The 26,248-nt window shown below is 39.0% G+C and overlaps 1 protein-coding gene across 1 annotated transcript; it reads right to left on the reverse strand.

Annotated features, from left to right (window-relative positions):
• Positions 1–609: 609 nt before the first annotated feature.
• On the reverse strand, positions 610–3,946 carry LOC131246443 (uncharacterized). Its single transcript, XM_058246584.1, has 2 exons — positions 3,270–3,946; positions 610–1,228 (listed from the first exon to the last, which is right to left on the reverse strand). The coding sequence occupies exons 1-2, from the start codon at positions 3,780–3,782 to the stop codon at positions 1,169–1,171; spliced, it is 573 nt and encodes a 190-aa protein (XP_058102567.1). The 5' UTR covers positions 3,783–3,946; the 3' UTR covers positions 610–1,168.
• Positions 3,947–26,248: the final 22,302 nt, after the last annotated feature.

Here is a 26,248-nt window from a genome sequence, read left to right on the forward strand (position 1 = left end):
AAATAGACAGGAGTAATAAAGTTCAAAACACATGAGACTAAGTACTCCGCATTAAACTTCCGTCTCATTTTTTAGCTTTAAGCATAAAAGATTAGAAATGATAAGGGAATTTGAACAAGGAGAGACTGAAGGGCTGAATAGCCCATCTGTGAGATCTACACCATTCATCAGGTGGGGCCCACCACAAACTTTTTTAAATGGTGGGCCCACCATCAACATGACATGGGCAAAAGATCAGGTTGGGCACTCCATCAAGCGGTGGTCAAAATAAAAGAGAAATGGACGGTTAGAAAAAATTGACAGACTGACAATGTTTATCATATACCGCAGGCCATTTGATGAGTGCAAACCTGATGTTTTCAGCCAGGCACGTTGGGCCTCACTTGACGAAAGGCCAGATCTTTTACATGCTGCAGTGGCATGTGTTCTCACATTCCACCTCTCAATCTCACCTTATGCAAATAGCCTTAGTGTTTCTCAGATAATCCCAGATATCCCCACAAGTTCATCAAACGAAAAAGCTACTAAAGAACTATACAAATAGCATTCAGCAGAATCAAACTGGAAGAGAAGCAACAGAGATACCAATGTGGTAAAAGACATGGCAAGGAACAGAAAGAAAGCATATTTCAGTTCTCCTGTCAAAGATAAATGTACTTCTTACCTCAGCCTACAAGGATAATAATACATAAAGACAGACAATTCCCGCATTTACAGAGACTCGATCCAGCACTCACAGTAGAAGTAACCATTACGGAACAAACCCAAACAGAAGACATAGCAGAGACAATTCCAACCCCAGCTATTGAAGAAAACATTCACCCCCGCCTCCCTTAACAGAGCATTTCATTATATATGACTGTATATATAAAGATCAAAAGGCAAAACCAACATAGCAACTTAGCAGATATTCCATCCAAAATCACCTTGACCTGAGATTCTATCCATTTCAAATCCACCGTCCCACTCTCACTGCATATGGACAGAGGCAGCGATCCTCTATTCTCTCGGTCAAAATTCTCTTCGCAGGCGAGCCCGACACGTCTGCAATCTACTGCAACCACACACCACGGAAGCAAAAGACCTGCCAAACCAGACTTTCTGAGACAGTCTTTAAGAGGAAAGGACACCAACAGTCAAAACTATCCGGAATCCTTGGTAGAGTAATCTACACGACAGCCCTTTGGAGACCTTGATCCATTTTATAGCGAAGACTTCCGGATTGGCTCTGTAAATGCAATAGAGATTTGTCAGGCAAACATCGCCAGAAATTTTGGACAGCCATGCCCAAGAAAGAATTCAGCAAAGAAACATCAGTGAGATGGATTACAATTTACAAAGATGCAGAGCTTCTCCAATTGGGGCAAAAAGGAAAAAGAAAAAAGAGAAACCCCATGATTGAGCCACATTGTTCTTGGGATGGGGCACCTTATTCAGTGCACAGACTAATTTCCTTATATTGTGTGTTGCACTCAGATCGGACATGAGGCACAATGATCCATGGTACTTCTCATTGGGTGGGCCACACCATCAGTGAAAAAGATGGGCCAAGCTTGCTGATTGGACAATTTTAAATGTCAAATGATGGCCTACAAAAGGCCATAAGAAAGCTGCTGACATTACACATAAATAAGTCTCACAATTGTGGGATCAGCCAATCACTGTTGCTGATGATGGTCCACAGGCCCACCTCAAGAACAATTGGGATTGTTGACCATCGGAACCATGTGTCCAATCTGAGAGCAGTGGCATTAGCTCTCAGGTCAGACTTCCCTCCCTGTGATCAAACCCCATCTGGTGTGCAGCAATCAAATTGGATATGAGGCACCGTGACCCATGATCATCTAGATCACTTGCCGGGTGAGTCCCACGGTGGATCAGCCATTTGTAAATAAAGCTCACTAATAGACAATCTTAACCATCCCATCAATGACCCTACAAATGAAATGTACCAAACAACAATGCCAGCGGTGCATGCTGAACACAAAAACAGGCTATTAATTAGGCGTAGGATCATCCAGTCCTTGCAATGTGAACTGATAGACGTCTCAACTGACAAATGAATAGCCAGGAACATTGACCAATGGTGCCATGTGTCCAATTTGAGAGCAGTGGCAATCATTCTCAGGTCAGACTTCCTCCCTCTGATCAATCATCTCGTCGGGTGTGGAACAATCAAATTGGACATGAGGCGCCACAACCCATGTTGGTGTAGATTGTTCGCTGGGCAGGTGCCACCATGCATCCACCATGACAAAGAAAGCGCACAAACAGAATTTTAAGCCTTAACCAACCAATTGATGACCTACAAATGAACTGTGCTACATAACACTGCCAGTTCTGCACATTGAACATAAAAACCACCCACTAATTCGACAGGTATGAGAATCCAACCCTTGCAATTTGCAGAAAGTGGTCCACCAATGGAGCAATCCACCCAACGAACGAATGACCAGGATCATTGATCATCGCTGACATTTATCCAATCTGAGAGAAGTGGTGTACACTCTCAGGTCAGACTTCCATCCCTATGATCAATTACCGCATCTGGCATACACCAATCAAAATGGACATGAGGTACCATGACCCATGATGGTCTAAAGAATCCAATGGGTGGGTCCCACCATGGATCAGAAATGGTAAGGAAAGCTCACTGACAGACAATCTTAACCATCCAATCGATGACCCTACAAATAAACCGTCCTAAATAACACTGCCAGTGGAGTACATTGAACATGAAAAAAGCCCACAAATTAGACACTTACGATCATCCAATCCATACAATTTGAAGACAATGGTCCATCAAAGGACCAATCAACCTGACGAATGAACGACCGGGATCATTGACCATCACTGCCATGTTTCCAATTTGAGAGCAATGGCGTGCATTCTCATATTAGACTAACCTTACCTTGTGTGCAGCAATCAAATTGGACATGAGGTATTACAACCCATGATGGGTCCCACGATGGATCGGCCATGGTAAAGAAAGCTCACTGACAGAAGATCTTAACCATCAACTGGATGACCCAACAAATCAACTGTTTAAATAACACCGCCATCAGTTCTCATTGAACACGAAAAATGCCACAAATCAGGCAAGTAGGATCATCCAATCCTCACAATTTGCAGACATTGATACACCAATTGAGCAATCCACCCAACGTAAGAATCATTAGAATCAACGAAAAACATCCCATCACAAGCCATAATTGAAAGGAAAAACATCAGTAATTGGACAGATCCTGAGAAAGAAAAGAAAGGAAGACCTTGGCGACGCGTTGGGCCAACGCCCAGCCCTCCTGGAGCAGATCGAGATCGGACGATCCGACCTGATCGACGGCCTTACATGTCGGCGGCGTCTCAAACAATGACAGTGAGAATTGCTTGTAGATGACGCCAACATCAAAGTAGATAAGCCCAGAGCTAGGGATATCGACACGAATGCCCTTGACGGGGAACCAAAGGAAAAGCTCCTGCGCCGAGATGCCGGAAAGAGCTCCGATCTGGCCGTAGCTGAGGGTGCCCGATACGTTCCGTTCGTATCGGACCACGTTCTCGAACTTCGCATCGCAGGCCTGTTCCAGGAAGACCTCGAACCGTCCGTTCTCCTCCAGTGTGAAATTCGTCACGCCCTTTGGAAGGAGGCCGATCGGCAGGCCGTGCGATCGGAGGACGTCGTAGATGTTGCTGAACGTAGATTCTGTGGCCGCATCTGATGGGATCGAATGGACGGATGAGATCAATAGAAAGAGGGTTAGATAGGAGAAAGAGAGAAGCATGGTTGTAATGTTTCTCTTCCTATCTCACTCTCTCTCTTTTTGATTTCTTCTCCTTTCTTTCTGTCTGTAGGATGGAAGATGGGAAGGAGAACGAAGAGGGAATAAACGGTGGGGGAGAAGAGAGAGAAATAAGAGGCTGAAGAAGCAGGAGAAGAGAAGAAGACAGCGTTGCCAGCGAAAGGCCAGAAGGATCAGGAGGTAGAATACAAAGTTCAGTCTTACTGCGCCTCGCGCGTGTTAGATTGACAATGGGGCATTCGCTCACAAGTGATTATTTAGAGCTCGTGTGATACATCTCTGAGTTTATTTTTGAGATGATATGACCTTTTATCCCTCACATGAAAATTAGGCCCGTTGGATGAATTTAAGTTAACGGATTTTTATAGGTTTATTTTGGTTATACATGTGTGGTCGTATAAATGTATGGACCGACGTGATTTCTTTATTATAATGTAATTATGTTTTTTAAAGTTGGATGGATGGATCAGATTTATGTTATATGAAGTAATAGTGTACTTCTAATGAGAGTTCTCTTTACAATTTAACGCGCGCGAGACACCTTGTAAGCAATTAATAAACAATTATTGGATGGTGAGTGGGGACTGGGGGTGTGTCTCGTTGCCTCAGAAAACACTGTTACTCTGGCGGAGTACATACATCCATGGGACGCGGTTTGACCATGACCCCAACACCAGCAAGGTAGATGGTGTCAAAGCTGTGTGGGTCCAGCATGTTGTAAATGATTTTATCCACGCCGTCCATCTATTTTTTTTCATATTTTTTTACATATAATCTAAAAAATGAGAAAGATCCAAATCACAGTTGGACCACACTATATAAAACATTTTGATTGAATATTCACCATTAGAAACTTCTAGGGTCCAATGTAATGTTTATTTTCCATCCAGACTCTTTATAAGGTCACACAGACCTGGATGAAGGGAAAACACCAATATCAGCTTGATTAAAAACTTCTTCGACGCCTCAAAAAGTTTTTACAAGTAAGCGTTTAATCCCAACTGTTCCTTTGGTGTGGTTCACCTAAGACTTGGATATATCTCATGTTTTGGATCATGCCATAAAAAGATATAGAAAAATGGTTGGACGGCGTGGATAAAAGACATACATCATGGTAGGTCTCACAGAGCTTTGACATCAGCTAGCTGGCTGGTATCGGGGTCACTGGAAAGACCGCGTCCGCGCACGCACATGCTTTTACGTCAATTTCCCGACGAGGCAAGTAAAAGATTCGCATTGGTTAGGAAAGTGCAACCCCTAATTAATCGCTTCTTGAATTCGAACGGTTGGGATCATCCGAATCGGTGTTATATTCCAGTTATGATCCGGTGATAGCTGACTATCATTTGGACGGTTTAAATTGAGGTTGAGAAATACATCTTGGACAGTGTGTCCTTGGATACATTAGTCGCGGATGCGGATTGCCTTGTGATCTCAACATCACGGGCCTACATGATGCCAGGACTCCGTGGGACCCACCGTGATGTATATCTTTTATCCACGCCGTCCATCCGTTTTTTCAGATCATCTTAGGACACGAGACCAAAATCTACGTATATCCAAACCTCAAGTGGGCGACGTCACAGGAAACAGTGGAGATAGTGATATCGACCGTTGAAACCTTCTTGGGGCTCACAGTAATTTTTATTTGTCATCCAACCTGTTCATAAGGTCACAAAGACGTGTATTAAGGGAAAACACAAATACCAACTTGATCCAAAACTTCGGTGGTCCCTTACGAAGTTTTCAATGGTAAACATTCAATTCACACTTTTTCCTATGGTGTGGTCCACTTGAGATTTTTATATCCTTCAATTTTAGGTTTAGTCACTAAAATAAGCTGTAAAAACGGATGGACGGAGTGGATAAAAGTCATACATCACAGTGGGCCCCACAGAATTCTGGCACATGTAGTTACGGGGTGTTAGGGCACCACACAATCCACGCCCGATAGTCGCATACTACTGGAACTGGCACATAGTGTATTTTGTAACATAGAAGAGCTTTAATGCTCTGAAAGAGTGTGACAGATGATACGCATCAACTTAAAAACTACTTAAGATTGCTCACGTGCAAAACAAGTCAGGTTAAACTGTCCAAATTACAATCCTGGATGTAGACGTAACAAGCACCGAAAAATTAGGTAATTTGATGGGACGGTTAAAAATGAAAAATATCCAATGGTCCTCTTTAAACAAACAGTTTTCCACCAATCAGGAGATGGGACTGTGATTCACCGACGGTAGCATCCATAATTTAGACGGTTTATTTTGAATTATTACATTCTAGGTGCACAATGTCCAAGTGCCCGCATATCAAGAGTCATACGGCGCCCGAGTATCACATGGCTCGCCTTGGTACAGTGCGTGCCTGCGTGTGTGTGGCCACCATGCACTCGTGCTCTACGAGCAGATTTATCAAATGACTCTTCGTTGCCTTGCTAGGCCTTCACTGTAGCTTGGTAGGTGTGCGCCCGTGTATGGTCGTCACGCGCTAACCGCGTATTTATCGAATATGGGGTAATTATTAATTAGGAGGCCTGCTAATGGAGCCCTTGTAACCGTAGGTTACGTGGGGCCCACTGCAATGTCCGTCTGACATCCACTCCGCTCATTAGTTTAACATTCGCTGGTGAAACTGATGTGACGGATTGGATGTCACACGGATATCATGGAGGCCCCACATAGCTTTTCATTACATTGCATCCCTTTACATGCATCAAAGCATGAATGGTGGCTCTTGCATCCATCAGGATAAGTGGGGACCACATCTCGGTCATCCACACGGTTGATTCGTAGGGACCCATAACGGTTGAACAACTCTGAAAAAGTTTTCCATCCTACCCACAGCTTTTATTTCATTTCAAGAGATTTGCAGAGTGATGGATAGAATCGTATGCATGGATTTTTATTTTTTTTAACATGGTCCATCCATGATAGGTATCCCTAGATGGACGGCTCCTATTGATGCATCACATTGCAAGTTCCCGCTCTTTCATCTCCAACCTAACATTTCTCCTCACATGAGCAGGTGAGCCGGTGGCAGTGGAATATGAACGGGATGGAAAATGGTTTAAAAATTCACATGCATTAGATAATCATATCCATCCGATCAGTGGCCATGATAAGTTTCATCTGGGCCCCACTGATTCATCAACCTGCCACATGTACCGTGGAGAAGGACGCAGTTTGGCTAGTGATTCCAACACCAGCCAGTTTGCTTATGTCAAAGATTTGTGGGCCCCACCATGATGTATATATTTTATCCACACCGTCCATCCATTTTACCACATCATTTTACGGCATAAACCCAAAAATGAGGCAAATCTAAATCTCAGGTGGACCACTCCTGATTGAACATCCACCGTTAAAAACTTTGTACCACCCATGTAATGTTTATTTTCCATCCAACCTGTTGATAAGATCAAACAGACCTCGATGAAGCGAAATCACATATATCAGCTTGATCGAAAACTTGTGTGGCCCTCAAAAAGTTTTCAACGGTAAGCATTCAGCCCCCACCTTTTCCTGTAATGTGGCCCACCTAAGATTTGGATCTCTATCATTTAATGCATGGACGGCATAGATAAAACATACACATCATGGTGGGGCCAACAGAGATTTGACACCAGCTAAGTGACTGGTGTTGGGGTCACTAGCCAAACCGCATCTCACATAGGGATGTCTCTTCTTTCCTGCAAAATCCTTTCCAACAAAGTTACTGTGCAAGGATGCTGGGTGAGGCCCGCTGAAATTTATGTTAGAAATCCATTCCGTCCATTCATTTTGAGAGCTCATTTTATTCCGTGCGACCAAAAATAAAGCCAATACAAGACTCAAGTTCGTCAGACAAGAGGTAAAATTGGGGAAAGAAATTCCTACCGTTGAAACCTTCCTGGAATCCACCTTGATGTTTATATGCTACTATACGTGAGTTCGTCTTCTTAGTATCCAAACCGTTTATAAGGTAATTCCCAATGGGGTGAAGTGAAAAAAGCAAAAATATAGCCTGATACAAAACTTTCATGGCCATAAGAATGCTTCAACGGTTCTCACTGTATGCGAACTATTTTCTATCATGTGGCCCATTTGAGTGTTGTACACAGATTATTTTTGTTCTAACGTCCTAAAATGATCTCTCAAAATCGTATGGACGGGGTGGATTTATCACAAACATCTCAGTGGGGCACACCCAGCATCCTTGCGCAGGAACTTCCTGCTAAAGGCTTCAACGTCCTTCATATGGCACATCTAGTTTATTATTTGAGCTGGTGCCTGGTAGTATATATTTTAAATATAAAATAAAATAAAATAATGTATGGTAACGCACATCTTTCATAAGAAACAAGTTGGATGATGTATGAACTGGGACCTTCCATATAATCTTCTATGCAGTGGACAATTATTCAAGATGCACATCCATCATGATGTTGGACAGCTAACCAGTTGCCTGTAAAGATCCAATGATACACATAAATAGCTTATGCTCGACAATGGGTGTAGGAAATTAAACTAAATAGATGGGTAGGATTTTTTAATTTGTAGGACTTGAAACTCAATTAGAATTTCTAGGAATATTATGAATTTTACGTTAGATGGGGAACACACATATGCAAATCATCCTGATAGTTCGATAATCGATCTATGTAGCGCAACATATGCTTGCACTATATGATCTCAAGTGTACGGCTTTGCTTGGAACAGTACTAGATCTTGAAAATGAACGATCACGATTGGCGGCCCAAAATCTAATGATGTTGATCATCTTCTTGATTACATCTTGCGGTTCTTGTTGCAACCTTTGTAAATGGTAAAGATGAAAAGAAAAAGAGAAGATAAAATAACAACATTCTCCCCTTCATCTTTAAGGCAAAATTAAGTAAAATACTCTTTGTGATTTTACGTGGCCCTTTATTTTATTTGTTTTGATGGAGGAATTTTTGTCGTAACATGTAGACATCTTGCACACCTACTCTCAACCAACTCTTGACAAAAGGCATATGCTACGGCAAAGGTATTTTCATTCTAGCTCCCTAACAAGGGGTTTGACATTTCCTTCATGAGCAGTCACTTAGTGCTGTGTAGGCTGAGGTTTGCCACGGCAACACAGGCAAATCTTTAGGCTAACGCAATAACAATGGCTAAGGCCGCATTTGGGATAAAGTTGCCCCCACGGCCAAGGTCCTCATTAGGGGTGTGTACACGAACCGAGCAAGCTCGATTAGCTTGCTCGACTCGTCTCGAAAAAGCTTGATTCAACTCGGTTCGAAGCTGAGTTCGAGCCGAGTCGAGCTAATTTTTTGAGCTCAAAAATGAGTTTGAGCTAGCCCCAGCTCGACTCAACTCGGATCGAACCCAACTCGGATCAAACCAGTTCGATGACTCAGTTACTTTGATATTGATGTTTCTCACCAAGTGTTTGATGAAATGACTCAACGAAGTGTGGTTGGTGGCAAGGAAGATATGTATATGAAACAGATACCCTTTTTTTTCTTGATTTTTATGTTACTTAGAAGGTATTTGATAAAATACCTGTAAAACTACTGCCATTGTTTTACATACAGTGAGATTTTGAAGGTCCAATTCATGTATTTGTAAAAATGCTGCACAGGGGAATTCGGCTCAAACTTGGCTTGAATTGGCCTGAGCTACTGATCGAACCGAGCCGAGCTGGTCAGTCAGGCTCAAAGACTGAGCCAAGCCGAGTTCGAGCTGGGGTCAGCTAATGGCCAAGCCGAGTCAAGCTGAGGCCAACTCGACTCGGTTCGACTCGGTGCACACCCCTAGTCCTCATCTCAACCAAGACTACAAAAATGACAAAGGTAATAAGTATTTCAAAACCCAACATAAAATAAAAGTTTTCAAAACTAGATTTTAGATTACCCTTAAGTATTTTTATTCAGATATTCTTAAGTTCCTAAGAAAAAGAAAATATAAGCTTAAAACAAGAATTACCTTTGACTAATGCCATTAAAAATCCATCAATGTCAATGTTGGTCATTTAAACATGAAAATCCATGCCTGATATATCGTAGATGAAGAAGAATATTAAAAGACACCACGTAATTCTCAAAGTAGAGTTAAGGAGAATGTACATGGCTATTATTTAGACCAATGTTCCACATGTGTGATGGAGAAGGAGAATGTACAAGACTTGAACTTTGTCCACTAATGCAAGTATCCAACGACTTCAAAATCAGGAGCCTATTCACCTAGCATACTCACACCCTTATGTGAGGTAGATAAAGGCACACTAACTTATCATCGTGATTGATAGTGGAAACTTTCTATCATGATGCATCATCAGTCCCCTCATACAAGATGACCACAAAATAATAGTAACCACATGTTTGCCCATAACCTATTTAATGGTCATAACACAATAGGGGATTGAGATCCATGGCCCACAACTCTCCTTTAGGCAATGATTGTTGGTCTAATCTCAAGCTCCACAAGGACAATTAGATGAATTCTCCTTCATCCAATGTTCATGTATATTTAAGGTATTTTTATATACTATTTATGGCATTACAACCATCTTGGATCCATGCTCATGATTAACGGACAAAATCTTTAATGGATAAAATTCACATTTGGTTTCAAGGGAAAAATTCTAACAATCTTTTACTTTCCCTAAAACTAATCATACTCAAGAACTTCAAGCACACATATCAAACATGACTTAATTTTTAGCAACACAGAAGACTAAGGAGTCATGCTTATGTAAAAAGTCAATTTCGAATCATCATATAGGGTAGAACTACAAGTCGAAAAGCATACATGAGTTTGCCATTAAAGACAATATAAAAGCTCATCGTAAATCACCAAAACTTCCTCCTCTTCTACATGTGTTGCCAATGGGAGCTTATACCTTTATCAATGTGTAGAATCAGGGACCGGGCATTTGTATATAAGTTTGTTTAGGTCGGTGGATGAGTCCTACCCACTGTCAAACTTGTTGTCAATGTCTTCGCCACCATGACTCTCTCTCAAAGGAGGGAGAAGAAAACCCTAGCTTATTATGTTTCTTAACATAAGAAATGATATGGTATTACGTGGTTACACCAAGAGGTGTGTACACCTCACCTCATTGGGCTCCAACTTTGGCCTCACTAGCTTGATCCAAACTATCCATGTCCATTCTAGTTGTCGGATGTCATGGATGACCCACTATCTCTAACATTCTCTCACTTGCGCCATTCATGACATTGGAATATATATGTGTGTGTGTGTGTGTGCAATGGAAAATTTTGTTCCAATGCATGGTATCTCAAGAACTTACATATATTGCATAATGACACGCTATGGAACAAACCTGAAAATGGACTTCCCACCAATGCGACACTCAATATAATCCAAACTCGTTCATCCTAACAATCACACCTAACTAGTTTTATTGTACATGAGCATAAAACCTTATCACCTTCCATGTGTCATCTTATTTATGGATCCTTTAGATTCAAAATTTCTTCCATATAGCAATTTTCAACCAACGACTCTTACTGTTCCCTCACAAGTCAAGCGATCAGAGGGCATATTTAGATTTTGAGAGAAGGTTTCAGGTTGCATGTATTGGGGCTCTATGAGATTTTGACACGGATGTCTCTGATCCTTTTTAAGGGTCAATCATTCATATGGATATATATTTTATAATGTCACAAGATATACAATGAACCTTAAAAGTGATGTCATCATTTTGTCTAAACTAGAATTATTTGTACATCACCTTTTAAGATGTTGAATCTTTATTGTCATTTTCTTACTTTTATTCTTGTCTTTATATTGTCATAGTCTACATTGGCACTCTCAACACTTAATTGAAATACCAAGGCTTAAACCGACATTTGAAATTAAAATCAAAATATCTATTTTATTTTAAAACCGATATAGAATAAAACAAATAAATTTTAGTAAAATTCAAATGTAAAATAGTTTTTTACTTTCAAAGAAAAACTAAATAAACTCTCAGCCTCGATCTTCCACATTATATTTTTCCTTTGAATAGTAGCTCTCCGCATCATTGTCTCTAGTTAGAGTTCAAGATGTGAGTGTTGGTATTTAATTGATCCATAACAAAGTATTGATACATATCAATTTAAAGTTTAGTTACCATTAGACAAAAACATTACCTTATATATATATATATATATATATATATATAAGGTAATGTTTTTGTCTAATGGTAACTAAACTTTAAATTGATATGTATCAATACTTTGTTATGGATCAATTAAATACCAACACTCACATCTTGAACTCTAACTAGAGACTATATATATATATATATATATATATATATATATATATATATATATATATATATATATATATATATATATATATATATATATATATATATATATATCAATCTTTGGGAGGTGACTCTACTACTACTTATCTTTATTCTCGATCCATTGATAAATGTATTATCATTTCTTTTATTTCCTTAATCTCCATTGCTATTCTTAAGAATAGACTTGGAAATTAGACTCAATGAAGATAGGGAATGCAAATTAATTGGGAGGTAACAAATCCAATGTCTATGACTATGACAGAAAGGTGCATAAGCTCATAATAGATAGTAGATCCCATCAAACCTTAAGCATCAATGAAGAGACACTTCATTACGTTCAACCTTAATCTAATCAATGAGGAAGTTGACTAGATTAACCAGGATGACATCCTTAATCATCGAATCTTAGTGTAAACCCCAGTGCATCATTATACTCCTTTGGGCTGAGATCGCAACATTTGAGTGGTCTGCACAAAAGGAGGCTGGTTGAATGTCAACAACATAAGAATAAATGGTCCAATACCTTTGTAGCAATATGGACTCTCTAATCCTACACTATTAACACCATCCACCCCACCTTGTTTGGCTCCAGCTAAACGAAGAACTCCTTTGAGTCAAACATTGCATGTTTAGAGACAAACTCTACCTTATTGATCCCTAATGCACGACGGTGCACCATGCCCTTGAATCTAAAAGCCAATGGATATCCTTAGTCATGAACACTTTGGTGGAACGCGCAACCAAGGCGACCAAATAATTCTTAAAAATTAGGATCCTACCCAATCCAATTACCTCTAATAGATATTATCAATGCCCGATGACTAAAAGAATAGGTGAACAGAGCCATAAGGCCACTATTTGTAGTCTATCTAGTAACAAAGCCTAAACCCTTAACATTTGGATGACATTACACCCATAATTTTATCCATTATACATAGCTAAGAGGAATTAGGCCTAAGTGACTGTATAATTCATGTCTATCAACCAAATAACCATAGTGCAATTTAAAAAATTGCCTTACATAGTTCACATGAACTTTAATTTGAATACAAAGCCCATGCTGAATACTCTTTTCTCATAAGCCTGTGAGAAACGTCATTCTTTAATCGTGGACCTTTAAGATTATGCAATGGGAGAATGTCAAAATATCTTGTATTAGGCCTCGAATGAATCTTTACAAGGCGAACTTATTCCTCATTTAATGTGCTTATATGCTTGATTTCAGGCCACAACATATAGTGAGACTACTTGATAAATAGACAAATCTCCTATATATGCATGATGCATGGACAAAGAAAAACTCTAACAATCACTCACCAAATAGCCAAAAATCAATAGAATCATTCCGTCCATTTTATATGATAACATAATAACTAGCCATTAAAACAAGATGAGAGATGTTGCTCCATGGCCTTACATGACATGTGGAACCGTGATGTATGCCAAAACTACTTTATAATGCATTATTTCACAATCACATGGTTAGAAGACTCTTCTTTTCTTTTCTTTTTTTGAAAAGTTTATTCATGGATTTGTTAGGGGAACTACGGAAGCACACAAAGATAAATCTAGGATAGCAATCCAATAGCACCAAGTAAACACAAAGAGAACACAATGATTTAACGTGGAAAACCCTTTCAGGAAAAAACCACAACACAAAGCGACAGATAATCACAATAAAAGCAAAAATTACAAAGACAGAAGGCTTACCTAAACAACCTCGAATCTCACCCTTACTACATCCCTTTGAAACCCTAGAACATTTTAGAACCCTTAAAACACCTCCCAATCCCTTTTACACCCATATATATAGCTTTGGAAAGAATCCCAAACAAAATTAGAAACAAATCTCGCAAATTCGGAGTTTTGTGTCAAATCTAGGCAGAATCTATCGATGCCATCAAAGACTCATTGATATGGCATCAAAATTAATCCTTCGATGGCATCGAATGCTTGTCGATGGCATAGAACTAACACCTCTGAAAGTGCTATGTTGATAAACCCTAAGTATTATCAAATTTTGGTGTGACAAACCAATTCAAGTTTGTATCTTAATTTGTATCAAGCTTGTGCATCTGTTTACATTAAATCTTCGACGTTCGTTTTGTTCATGCTGAATCTATTATGCCAATATCTACAAAGAACTTATCGAGATTTTCAAACTGGAAGAAAGTGAAAACTTTCATATATTGAGTGAAGACAGAGTTTTCAAGAATATTGCGGTTCAAGATCTGGAATCAGAAAAGTCCAAGAACTCATGACCTAGTTGAATATTATGTTTGGTATGTTGAGTTTAAACTTTGAAGATCGTAAGAATTAAAGCTACTGAAGTGATCGATAGATTACATGTTCATATGTTCTATTTTAGAAGTAAGGTATGATTGACTTAGATTGACCTTAGATCATGATTAGATCATTTCATACTTTCGGTCGGTCATTTTGGTCATTTTATAAGTGTAAAATTTTTATTCTTTCGACTAGCCCTAGCACTGGTTCGACCAATCCTAGTATTTCCTTGACCAGTCCAGGATTTGTTATGAATTTTAGAAATTTTTCTATTAGTCTATGACCAGTCCTGGAAACTGCTCGACCAGTCGTGTGAATAGTGCTCAATTAGTCGTGCAGTGCTTGACTCATTCTCCAGCGAGTAATTTAGACTCACACAACCAGTCGTGTGGTGTCCACGACCAGTCGAGCAGGCCACTCGACCAGTCGTGGGACCCACAAGGCCAGTCGTGTAGTTGAAAAATCTTATCGTGCCAGAATTTTTGAAAATCTGTTTGGATAAGGCCAGTCATAACTAACCAAAGGCCAGTTGTGCGAACTGATTTATCACCTATAAATAGTGCTCGAATTTCAGAGTTTTCTATTTAATTCTTATCATTCTTAAGCAATCACTCTGAGATTATTTGAGTACATTTTAAGCTATTTTGTGCATATTTAAGATTCTTTATAGTAGTACTTGTAATTTGATTTTAAATCTCTATTCTATTCTTATATTGAAAAGGGATATTTGATTTACCCTTTCTTGAAATCAAAATCAATACAAAGCCCTTGCTGATTTAATTAAAAATCATCTAGACTTAGAACCCTATAAACTTGTGAGACTGAACGTTGAACATCTACGTCATCATCAAGTTGGTTCTACCGGGCTGCTTCATAATCTTCATACAGATAAGTATTTTGCTTTTTCTGTAATTCAATTTCGGTTTAGTTTGTGAGATTGTTCCAGAAAATCTCTATTTTGGCTTTGTCTGAGGTGTTCCAAAAAATCTCAGAGTGAGGGGTTTTTGAATTGTGTAAGCCCATCTAAAGACACAATTGTGAAGGTTTTAGGTGAACCTTAAAAAACCTATTTTGATTAGTGAACGCTAATATCCCGAGGGAGTGGATATTAGGAGTGAAGTAGTTGTGTGGCTATTTTTTAACAATTGGTGTACACACAAGCGAACAACTATAATTCTCTGTGTTTGGTGAATGTGTGATTTATTTCTTTATCTTTTATGGTTTAAAATTGTGAGATGTATTTGTGGATGTGAATGTTGTAATCTTTAATTTCAACATTGTGTGGTGAATGTTGTAATAGATTAGTTTCTGTTTCTTTCATATCCTCTAGAGTTTGAGTTTTTGATACTCTCCCACGTTCTAATAAGGTTGTCCTGCCATAAGCCATTGGTTTTTGGTGTTAGGTTGTCCTTAGAACCAAGTTTGTATCAACCTCTCAATACTTGATTTTTGAGGTTGTTATTTCCTTTTGTTATTTATATTTCATTTGGCTATCTATTGTTTATATTCCGCTTATCAATTTTTTATTTGGCATAATCCTATTCGCCCTCCCCCCTTTAGAACATAAAGCTGGCCTTTTCAACCTCAACTACCCAGAGACAAAACATGATTTTACAGAAATTTTCGATGGATCGAACACTCATTAATGACATCAAAAAAGTGTCCAATTTGTTTAGTGACCAAGTGAAGAAAATTCAGAAAACATCGATGGGATCGAGAACTGTTCGATGTCATCAAAGGTGACATCGAAGTGGCTGTCGATGACATCAACAGACCCTATATTTGACTCGATTTAAGACATTAAATACAACAATCTCCACTATGTCTTCAATCATCAAACGTGTAGCTTCTTGACCTCTCCTCTTATCTCAGCCTTGCATAATAGCTCCATCAACCCTTCTCGTGCACACTCTGTCTTCTTTTTACGCGATTGCCAAGCTTAGAGAAGTTGCACAGAACTTGAACTTTTCTATATGAACGACCTTGGTGAGTATGTCCGCCGGATTCACGCTAGTGTTAGTCTTCTTCAGAGTCATGTCTCCTTCTTCAAACACTTGTCAAATAAAGTAGTGACGAATATCAATGTATTTAGTATGTGAGTGATAAACAGAATGTTTAGCTAAATTGATAGCGCTCTCGCTATCACAATTAAACGGCATAGCCTCCTGTTGAAACCCCAACTGATTTATCATGCCTCTTAACCAAACACCTTCCTTAAACGCTTCCTTCACTGCCATATATTTTGCTTTGATCATGGAAAGAGCCACCACAGACTGAAGCTTTGACATCCAACTAATTGCTCCACCCGCTAGTACAAATGAGTAACCTGAAGTCGACTTTCTAAAATCCACATTTCTTACATAGTCTGAATCCTCATACCCTACCAACTTTGCCCATGTCTTCTAAAAAGTTAAGACATAGTCTTTTGTACCTCGAATATATTGAAGTAGTGTAACACCCTGGTTCTTAAAACCCGAGGACGATCGCTCGAGTATAAGAACCTGAGTATTACACTATGAAGTGAACAACTTTACATCTAGTCACTAGAAAATTTCATACGGTAAACCAGGCAACTACCATGTAAACTAGAATATCAAGAGTAACAACAAGGAAGTTTAATACAAGTAAATGAAAGCAACATGAAATCCCTCTGCAGGGAAATTGTTATTACAACTCAAACAAAACTTAAAGTCTAAGATATGAAAGCAAGTAAATCCTAAAATATCAGTTGAGCTCCAATGGCTCAACTACATTTATATAGAGTTCTTCCTTGTCAAACTCCACCTCAGTCGTCCCTAGGATCTCGTCATAGGGGTCTACACCTATCATCAAACCAGCGTCTTAACGATTAATCATGACAAGTAGTAAAATCACATTGACTCCTCTATGTTTCATTTATGCTACCACATTATAGATTTAAACAAACTATATCTAGATTTCCCAATGTAACTCTTATATCTATACTCTAGTTGAGTGATGTATATAAGCTCTAGAGAATTTAAGATCTATCTACCGAAAGTAGGGATTTATTTAAATACCTAATGACATTACAATTTCCTATAATATTTATTAGGTTTACAAGTTCATTTAGGCGACGACTAACCACAATATGATAGTTCCCCATTATCAAAATACAATTCAATTTTTCTATTTCCATGTTCAAGTTAACACAAACGGATGGTTGTAGTAGGTTTGAGCCTGATACAATGATCCTATGCCTACGCAAAACAGAGGACTTAGTGTATAATTTCCTAATCCTGGTAGATCTCAGTCTTCTGCCTAATAAGGGCATTGAGACCATTGGAATTTGCTAGGATATGGAATTTGGATCAAACCGCATATAATTTTCTTGGAATATGATTCCATCAGTTCGTAGTCCTAATTAATTCAGACTCTAGGAGGATATCATGAAATTTTCTATTTCTATAATAAGTGTACACGAAATTTACGTGAATAAACCTGATTGACCTTCGCTCTTTCGTCGTGCATTCAAATTACGTAACTCATTACCTGAAAACTTCAGGACTAGAATTTCTACATGAAATTTGAATTTGAATTTTTTTTTTTAATCTAAATTTTCAAATTTTGTCCCTCATTTGCACAGTCTATGGCTGGAAATTTGCCTAATAGTTTATAACCCTACCTCTAATGACTTTAAGCGATAGCATTAGTAAGAAATATTATCTCTAACTAGAGATATGTATTAGGAAAAATCAAAATGAAATTCCTAGTACGATTCCCCAAGTCGAGGGAATGCTTAACTTTGATCTAATGCACAATGTGATGGGTAAAGATTTTCCTACGATGCTTAAGTTCGTTTCACTCACTGAGTGTTGTGACAATGTTATTTCAACAAAGGAAATTCATGGGACAGTAAAGATCTTAGATTTCCACAAATGTTCTTTGGATGTCTAACCCAAGGAATGTTCTTGTTTGATTCAATGTACACCATAGTGGTTTATTCATTCTCACATGGTATCTGAATTTAGTTTCTAATATTCAAATAACTAAGTCTAGAAGTTTCAAAGGAGCCAAAAATTTTGTGTCACTATGTTCAAAATTTTCCCTAATTCCAAGGGAGTTCCAAATAAATTCAAATGACTTTTCTAATAATTTCCTAAGGGGACCTAGTGTTTAGTTTCTGAGTTCAGATAATCAATGGCTCATAATGGGAATCTAAATTGAATTTCTACGTTTAAACAACTAAATTTGAACTTTCCACGGGGCCTAAAGTTTTGTGTCTCTATGTTCACAATTCTCATAATTCCTAAGTAATTCCAACCAAGTTTGAATGGTTAACCTAATGATTTCAAGGGAACCTAGGTTTGATTTCTAAGTTCAATAATTATCAAGGTAGTCTATAGTGGGGACCTAAGTTTTATTTTTAGATTCTATGGTTATTCAAACAATTTTCTACGGAACTTAAAATTTTTGAGTCTCTAAGTCCTCAATTTTTCCTTAACTATAAAAGAATTTTGGATAACTTCAAATGGTTATCCTATCAATTCCAAAGGGAACTTGAGTTTTGGATATCTACATTCTCCAACTTTCCTAATTCTAAGGGAATTCCACATGCATCCAAGTGGTTAAATAATTTCAAATGGGACCTAAGTTTAGGTCTCTATGTTCTCAAAATTTTCCCAAGTCTAGGGGAGATTCACCTAAGTTCCAACATCTAATTCCAACATCCTAACTTAAGACATTCAAGGTTGGGATAAGATTGTTTCCCAAAGGCAAGGTTTGTCTAAACTCTCTCTCTGATACCAACTTGTAACACCCTAGTTCTTATAACTCGAGGATACTCGCTCGAGTACGAGAACCCGAGGATTACGTCATAAAATGAACAATCCTTCTAACACATTTCTTAGCACTGAAATATAACTTTTATATATATATATATGCCTTAAAAAGAGTTCAATGTATGTGAAATGAAAGCAAGTAGTAAAGTGAGATCCCACAGTAGGGGATTTAATTATATAATGTCTGTCATATAATGAAAGCAATAAATCCTAAGCATTTAGTGGAGCCCCAGCGGCTCAACTACATCGTCATACAGGCCCTCCTGTCCATACTCCTTATCAACTACACCAGGGGTCCCACCATAGGCCTCATCTTCCTTTATCATACTTGTATCTATTTGGTGCAACCGCACAATTGTATGAGTGAAAACTCAGTGGGAATTTCCCAGAAGGATTCATGCATGCCACATCATTCCAAAATAGTTTAAATCAACATATTCAAATTGCAAGGACACTAATCGTAAAATTATAAATGAATGTATGCTCAAGTCACAGATAAAAGAGGCACATCCACCTGTCAAAATAAAAGGGTCGCCCACAGTAGGTAGACTACTTGGAAAAGACCATGCAAGTGAGAGCGCCCAAGGATACCCTGACTCCTGAAAAAATACACGGGGTACGCCCGAAGAGTGTCTAATCCTGAAAAAGCCTCATGTAAATTTAAGAGCACTCAAAGTGACACAGTTGCACATGCTCTAGGAGTTTAACTGAAGTGGTAGGACTCATAGTAAATCGAACAGAGTGTGGCTTACGTTGAGCACCCGGAAAAACTCATATATCATGCGTGAATTTTATATACCATGGTACTCATACACTACTAACAAGATACCTTTCATAACATGGTCAAAGCTCGTAGTCCTTTAATAGAATGACAATTATCCACACATGAACTCAATGTAATTCCATCTACCTTTCCAAGGTCTAAATGAGATCCCACCAATATCATATGCCAAGTGTAATAGAACTGTGACAAGTTCATTCCATATTTAATAAAGGTGTCATTCCACACTTAGTTTTCAATGTACAACATGTGAAATAAGGTGAATTAAGGCGTCCATATTTTTATCATGATCAAGTAGAGACATGTCCATAATGTGAGCAATCAATAAAATAACTTGGCAATTACAAGAATTAAATCCTAATCATCAAGCTACTTCATATAGGACATGGGTAATAGAAATTTATACTTAAACTCATATTCAACACAACCAACCAGGTAGAGGAGAGTCAAATCATTTACTTGTATTGTTCTAGGACTTTAATAGATTCAAATTTAAATCACTCTAGCATATATAGGGTAAACTAACCATTTAAATGGGAATAAGGTTCCTAACTCTTAATGTAACTAGTAAGAGTAAACGTATACATGAGTGATCTCAAGGTGGCATGAAGAGTGTAATATGATTCTTATAAGAAGGGTTAGAGCAACAAAACAATTCTACATGATTATCAACATCTTCAAAATTATAAGGTCTTTATGCCAGTAAACTTAAACCATCTTAGAATGTCATGGAATGAAGAAGCCATGTGGGATATCCCTCACCTTCGGTGAATATTTCCCTGATTTGTAGCGTTCATATGGGGTGGATGTGATTATCCTAAAAATCCAAGCAATTATAAACTTAGTCTTCTAGTTCCATTCTCATATAGCCTAATTGTTATATGATCTTATTTTCTACTTACTTGTCTGGACTGACTGAAGGAAGGGTGTCCTTCAAGGTAGATAGTTTTATGTTGTTCCTGAATGGAATATTATCAAACATTAGTGAGCCACCACCCAGTCGACCCAGTTTGGAAATTGGTCGAGTCAACTCACAACCGAGTTGAGAGGGTCTTACAGCTAAATAGTAGGTGTTAGTTTTATACCTGGGTGACGATTTGTCTCAGCTATTGAAGGGAGGACATTTATTCTTTAGTGTAGTTGATTGGAGGCATCCCTGGAGGTATTATTACAACGCATTAGTGTTGAGTTAACTCGGTCCGGTCTCTAGTTTAAGGACTGGTTGGATGAGAGTATTTCCTCTGGTCTTCTTGGTTCCAATCAGCCACTGAATCTAGTGATGCTCTTAGAGTTCATCACAGGTAGTTCCAGGCATTGGTCCTTAGGGGTGAAATGAACCTGACTCAGCTGGATACTTACTAATTCAACTCATTCATGAGTTGAATGACAAACTAATTCAAATGGATGGAGTTTGATTGTGATACCTGGTAGTGAGTTAGCTCTATTTGGTAGTGTAGAGGAGGTCGGAGAAATTATGGTCCCAGGTCGAAGTTAACTAAATGCTCTTCAACTCGGTGGTCGGCTGAGTTATTCACTGAGTTGGACTGGAGATATGAAGATTTCGAGTTCAGTTGGGTTTTAAAAAAAAAAACCCTGTCAGTTCTTTAATTAGTTGCGTGCAAAATAGCTGAAAGGAATAGGGTCCAATGATCTTAACTGGACAGAGAGTAGCCCTATCTGGTGGAGTGGGGGAAAGGAGCGCAACTCGTGATGAGCCTAGCGGAGCTGATCTAACGGACACAACTCTGTTGATGGCCCTGATTGCCTAGAGTTTCAAAAGCTCGGGTCGGGCTAACTGCTGGAGCTTACTCTTCCTCTCTGCAACACCCTCCATCATTCTCTTATATCCCTTCTTCTTCTCAGCTATGGACGAGTCAGTCCGACCAAGTTGCTATTTGGTGTGGTTGGGTCGAGTTGTAACCAAAATTCACAACTCACACTAGTAGCCGATCCATTATCCTTCTCTACCACTATCTTTCTCCTCTTTCTCTCTTCCTTACGGTCATTCCTCAGCAAGGAAACGACTCAAACTGAGTCGAGTTGCTACAAGGGCCTGCAACTCGCTCAGCTGCGCATTTTCTCATGCTCTCTATTTCTTCTTTACTATTTACACTCTCTTTCTTTCTTGAGATTTGCCCTTAAAAAATGGCTACTTATAGTTGTTTCTTCTTCTGGGTCTTTCTACAGCTAATCTCAAAGATTAGCACTAATTTGATATTTAATAGTCGAGAACGACTAGTCATTAGAATCTTTCCATGAGTCAGATCTTGTACATGGGCCTCAGAATTAGTCTCTAATAGACATTAGAGGGGATGGGCTACGAGATGGACGACTCGGATTTGAGGGATAGTTATTATTACAGAAAACGGGTCCACAGTCAGTTTGGGAAAGATTGTCTTCTGATAATGGCATCTTCGAGTGGGACGGTTGATTCCCTGATCCAAAACACATAGATGGTCCAGATGATGCCCATCAGGCTTGTGGGTCTCTCTCAACGGTGATGGAATGCCATGGGGTAAATGGGATTAGCCGCACGAAGGCGGTTTGCGCCGAACCACTATCTCGCTAATTTCTTGAGATTTTCTCATTTAGCTACGAGATTTCTAGCAACCCTATAGCCGACGCTCGAGATTTTCTCAAGAGAGGCTTCTAGATGCTAACGGTCAGCTGAGATGGATCGTTTCTACAAGCGGAAAGATCCCTTTTGCTTTCTGCTACGGGAGGCGTTGTTTCCGCAAATAGGTGGTGTGACGGGGACTCTCTCGCGTGCGTGGCGACTGTTCGACAGTGCCCAATGGCTGGTTTTGCCAGCAAAGCAGAGGACATGGATCTATCTTCCTCGTCAGCATCCCCTTCTCACAATGTCTGATCAATCGTACTCGTGCCTGCATGTGTGATTTTCAATTGTGAATCTAAGCAAGATTAAGGTCGGTGGGTCCCTACCTGTTAGATGGATGGTCTGGATCTTGATTTTGTATTCGGATGGTGGCCGTTTGCATCGTCAAATGGACGGTCAGTTTTAAGTAGCGTCGGGCAGGAGAGAAAATTTGAATTTCCTTTGCTTTTGTGATTTGTATTAGGTCAACGTTAGTTTGACCCGATATTTAGGTATTGTGCATGGCGTGAGTACAATATCCGTGCACATGCACCTATTAGGTGTGGTTTCCATGTCCTGATCTAGGGCGATCAGCACCGTCCATTAGCCTTAAAACGTCATTACACACATATGGTTGCTGTTTTAGTAAGTCCTGGTTATTTGTGGTAAAGGTCTAAATCGTCTGATCCTCTTATGGGGCTTATAAACTGTCCTAGACTGAAGATCACTCCGCTTCCACTCATGTAAAGGCTGGCACTAAGAGATTTAATGTTGATTTAGACAGTTCGTTTTTCATTTAGTTGTGTCAGTTAGTATCACAGGGGGTGTTTTAAGTCGAATAGTTGCTTTTAATTGGATCGTCAGTTTAAGTGGGGTGGTTTATTCCATCTTAAGTTGAAGTTTACGCTAAAAATTAAGGGTCGTTAAAAGTAGCCATTTCACCACTTCCCAATGTAACTTGTTGGGGTTTAACATATATCTACTCACAACAGTAACTGCCTGTGAAATATCTGGTCTTGTACAGACCATGACATATATTAAACAGTAAACTGCATTTGAATAAGGCACATGAGACATATCCTGCTTTTCTCCATCTGTTTTAGGACATTATTCTGAGGAAAGCTTGAAGTGAGCTGCGTGAGGAACGCTCACCGACTTTGTCTAGTCCATTAAATACTTGATCAATAATTTTACAAGGTATTCTACCTGTGACAACTAAAGCCTACTCTTCTTCCTATCTTTATGAATATCTATGCTGAGAACCCTCTTTGCAACCCCCAGATCTTTTATCTCGAATATCCCTAATTATTAAGTCTTAAGTATGTTAATTTCAGACATATCATGACTAGCGATCAACATATCATCAATATACAATACTAGGATGATAAATTTGCCATCACTCAGTGTCTTATAATAGACACAGTGATCGTATTCACTCATGGTAAATTTCTGACTCAACATGAAAGAATTAAATTTTTTATTCCACTGCCTAGGCAACTGTTTTAAGTCGTACAACGACCTCATTAACCTACAAACTTTGTTCTCTACCCCTTTAACTTTTTATCCATCTAGTTACTTTATGTAAATATGCTCTTCCAACTCCCCATGCATGAATGGAGTGTTGACATCCATCTATTCCAGTTAGAGATCGTATTGGGCAACTAGCGCCAACATGAATCTAATATACATCTGTTTATAACCACCGTCATGAATATCTCAATGAGGTTGATTCTTTCTCTTTGAGCCTAATCCTTCGCTACCAACCTTGCTTTTGTATCTATTGTGTTTCCTTTTTAATAACTACTTGCATCCGATCGCTTTTCAGCCCACTGGAAGCTTCCCCAGCTCCCATGTGTGGTTCTTATACAAAAAGTTCATCTCATCATCCACAGCCACCTTTCACTTTTCTACATCAGGCTCATCAAGAGCCTCCTGAATAGTAGACGGGTCCCCCTCATCTGTAACGATGGCATATGCAATATTAGATTTGTCCCTATATCTTGTCGGTAATCTGCGATCTCGGGGTGAGTTTCTTCTCACAAGTGGCTGCTCCACCTGTTCATATACCTCTATCTGCGCATCTTTCTTTACCTGAGTATCATATGTGTCAATCTGGACATATATGATCAACCTTTCTGGTTCATCTTGCTCCTCTTGATCGTTCTTGCGGAATATGGAGCTTTCATCAAATCTGACATCATGGCTAGTGATGACCTTGCGTGTGACCTTATCGAATAACCCGTAACCTTTCACACCGACACCATAGCCAATAAAGATGTACTTTTTGACTCTATGGTATAGCTTATCTCTCTCAATTGACAGCACATGAGAGTAAGCCTCACAACCAAATATGCATAAATTTGAGTAGTTCATCTTATGACTACTTCATACTTCATTTGAGATTTTATATTCAATTGTCGTAGAAGGAAACCGGTTCACCAAATAGCAAGTTATATTAACAGCCTTAGTCCATAAGTCCCTGCCCAACCCAACATTACTTAACATGCATCGGGCCTTCTCCTAGAGAGTCCAATTTATCCGTTCAACCACATCATTTTCTTCAGGCTTGTAGCATACTGTATTGTGCCTAATGATCCCTTCATCTTTACAATATTCATTGAATTCAGTGAAAGTAAATTCACCTCCATTATCAGTCCTTAAAACCTTTATTTTTCACCCTAACTGTTTTTTCACTATTGCCTTCTATTATCTTAATATGGTGAAAACTTCGGATTTATGTTTCATGAAGTAAACCCAAACTTTCTGGGAGTAGTCGTCAATGAATGAGACAAACCATGACGACCCTCCATATATCTAAATCAGAATTCTTAAAAGTTGAAATCAAACATCGATCAAAAAGTACATTCATGCCCCGCTTGCTCATGTAGCCCAAACGAGCATGCCACATATGTGCAGACGCAGAATTCGCAACAGTTTTTGCCTCTCCACCTACTGAAGTGTTTCGATCAACTTGTAAAGGTTTCTGTGCCTCTGCGCTCTCATAACCACGAGTGCCCGTTTTAAAACTTTAAGGACACCATTAAGACCGGTGAACTTGCACCCTATAGCCTTGAGTGCACCGATTGAAATCAAACTTTTCTTCATATCAGGAACGTGCATGACATCAGTCAATGAACACTCCATCCCATTAAACATCTTGATACTCACCGTACCAATAGCTACAACATTACAGGCATTATCATTGCTCATAAAGACCTGTCCTTCATCGCACTCTCTATAACTAGCGAACCAACTCCGATGAGAAGTCATGTGATATGAAGTTCCTGTATCAAGGGTCCACTTGTCTCTATGATCATCGTGTAAGTGTTCGATCATAGACACAGACAACACCTGACATGTGTTTATCTCTTCATTAGATGTGACAATATTGACTTACTTGGAAGAATCCTCTGAGTTATCTTTCTTCGCTTTAAGATTTATACAATCTTTCTTCATGCGTCCAATCATCCTACAATTCCGGCATTTTAATTTTCATTTGCCCTTGTCCTTGGATTTGGATATAAGTCTTGAAGATCCTGTACCTAGCTCAGCATTCCTACCTCTCGTAAGCAATGCATCAGAAAATGTTCATATGCCGCCGTTTATCCTTCTCATAGCCTTCCCTTGAAAGGATGAGATAATGGTGTCTATACTAAGGGACTTATTTCTTGTGCACAATGAGTTCCTGAATGAC

Source organism: Magnolia sinica, chromosome 5 (assembly GCF_029962835.1).
Source record: "Magnolia sinica isolate HGM2019 chromosome 5, MsV1, whole genome shotgun sequence".
NCBI lineage: Eukaryota > Viridiplantae > Streptophyta > Magnoliopsida > Magnoliales > Magnoliaceae > Magnolia > Magnolia sinica.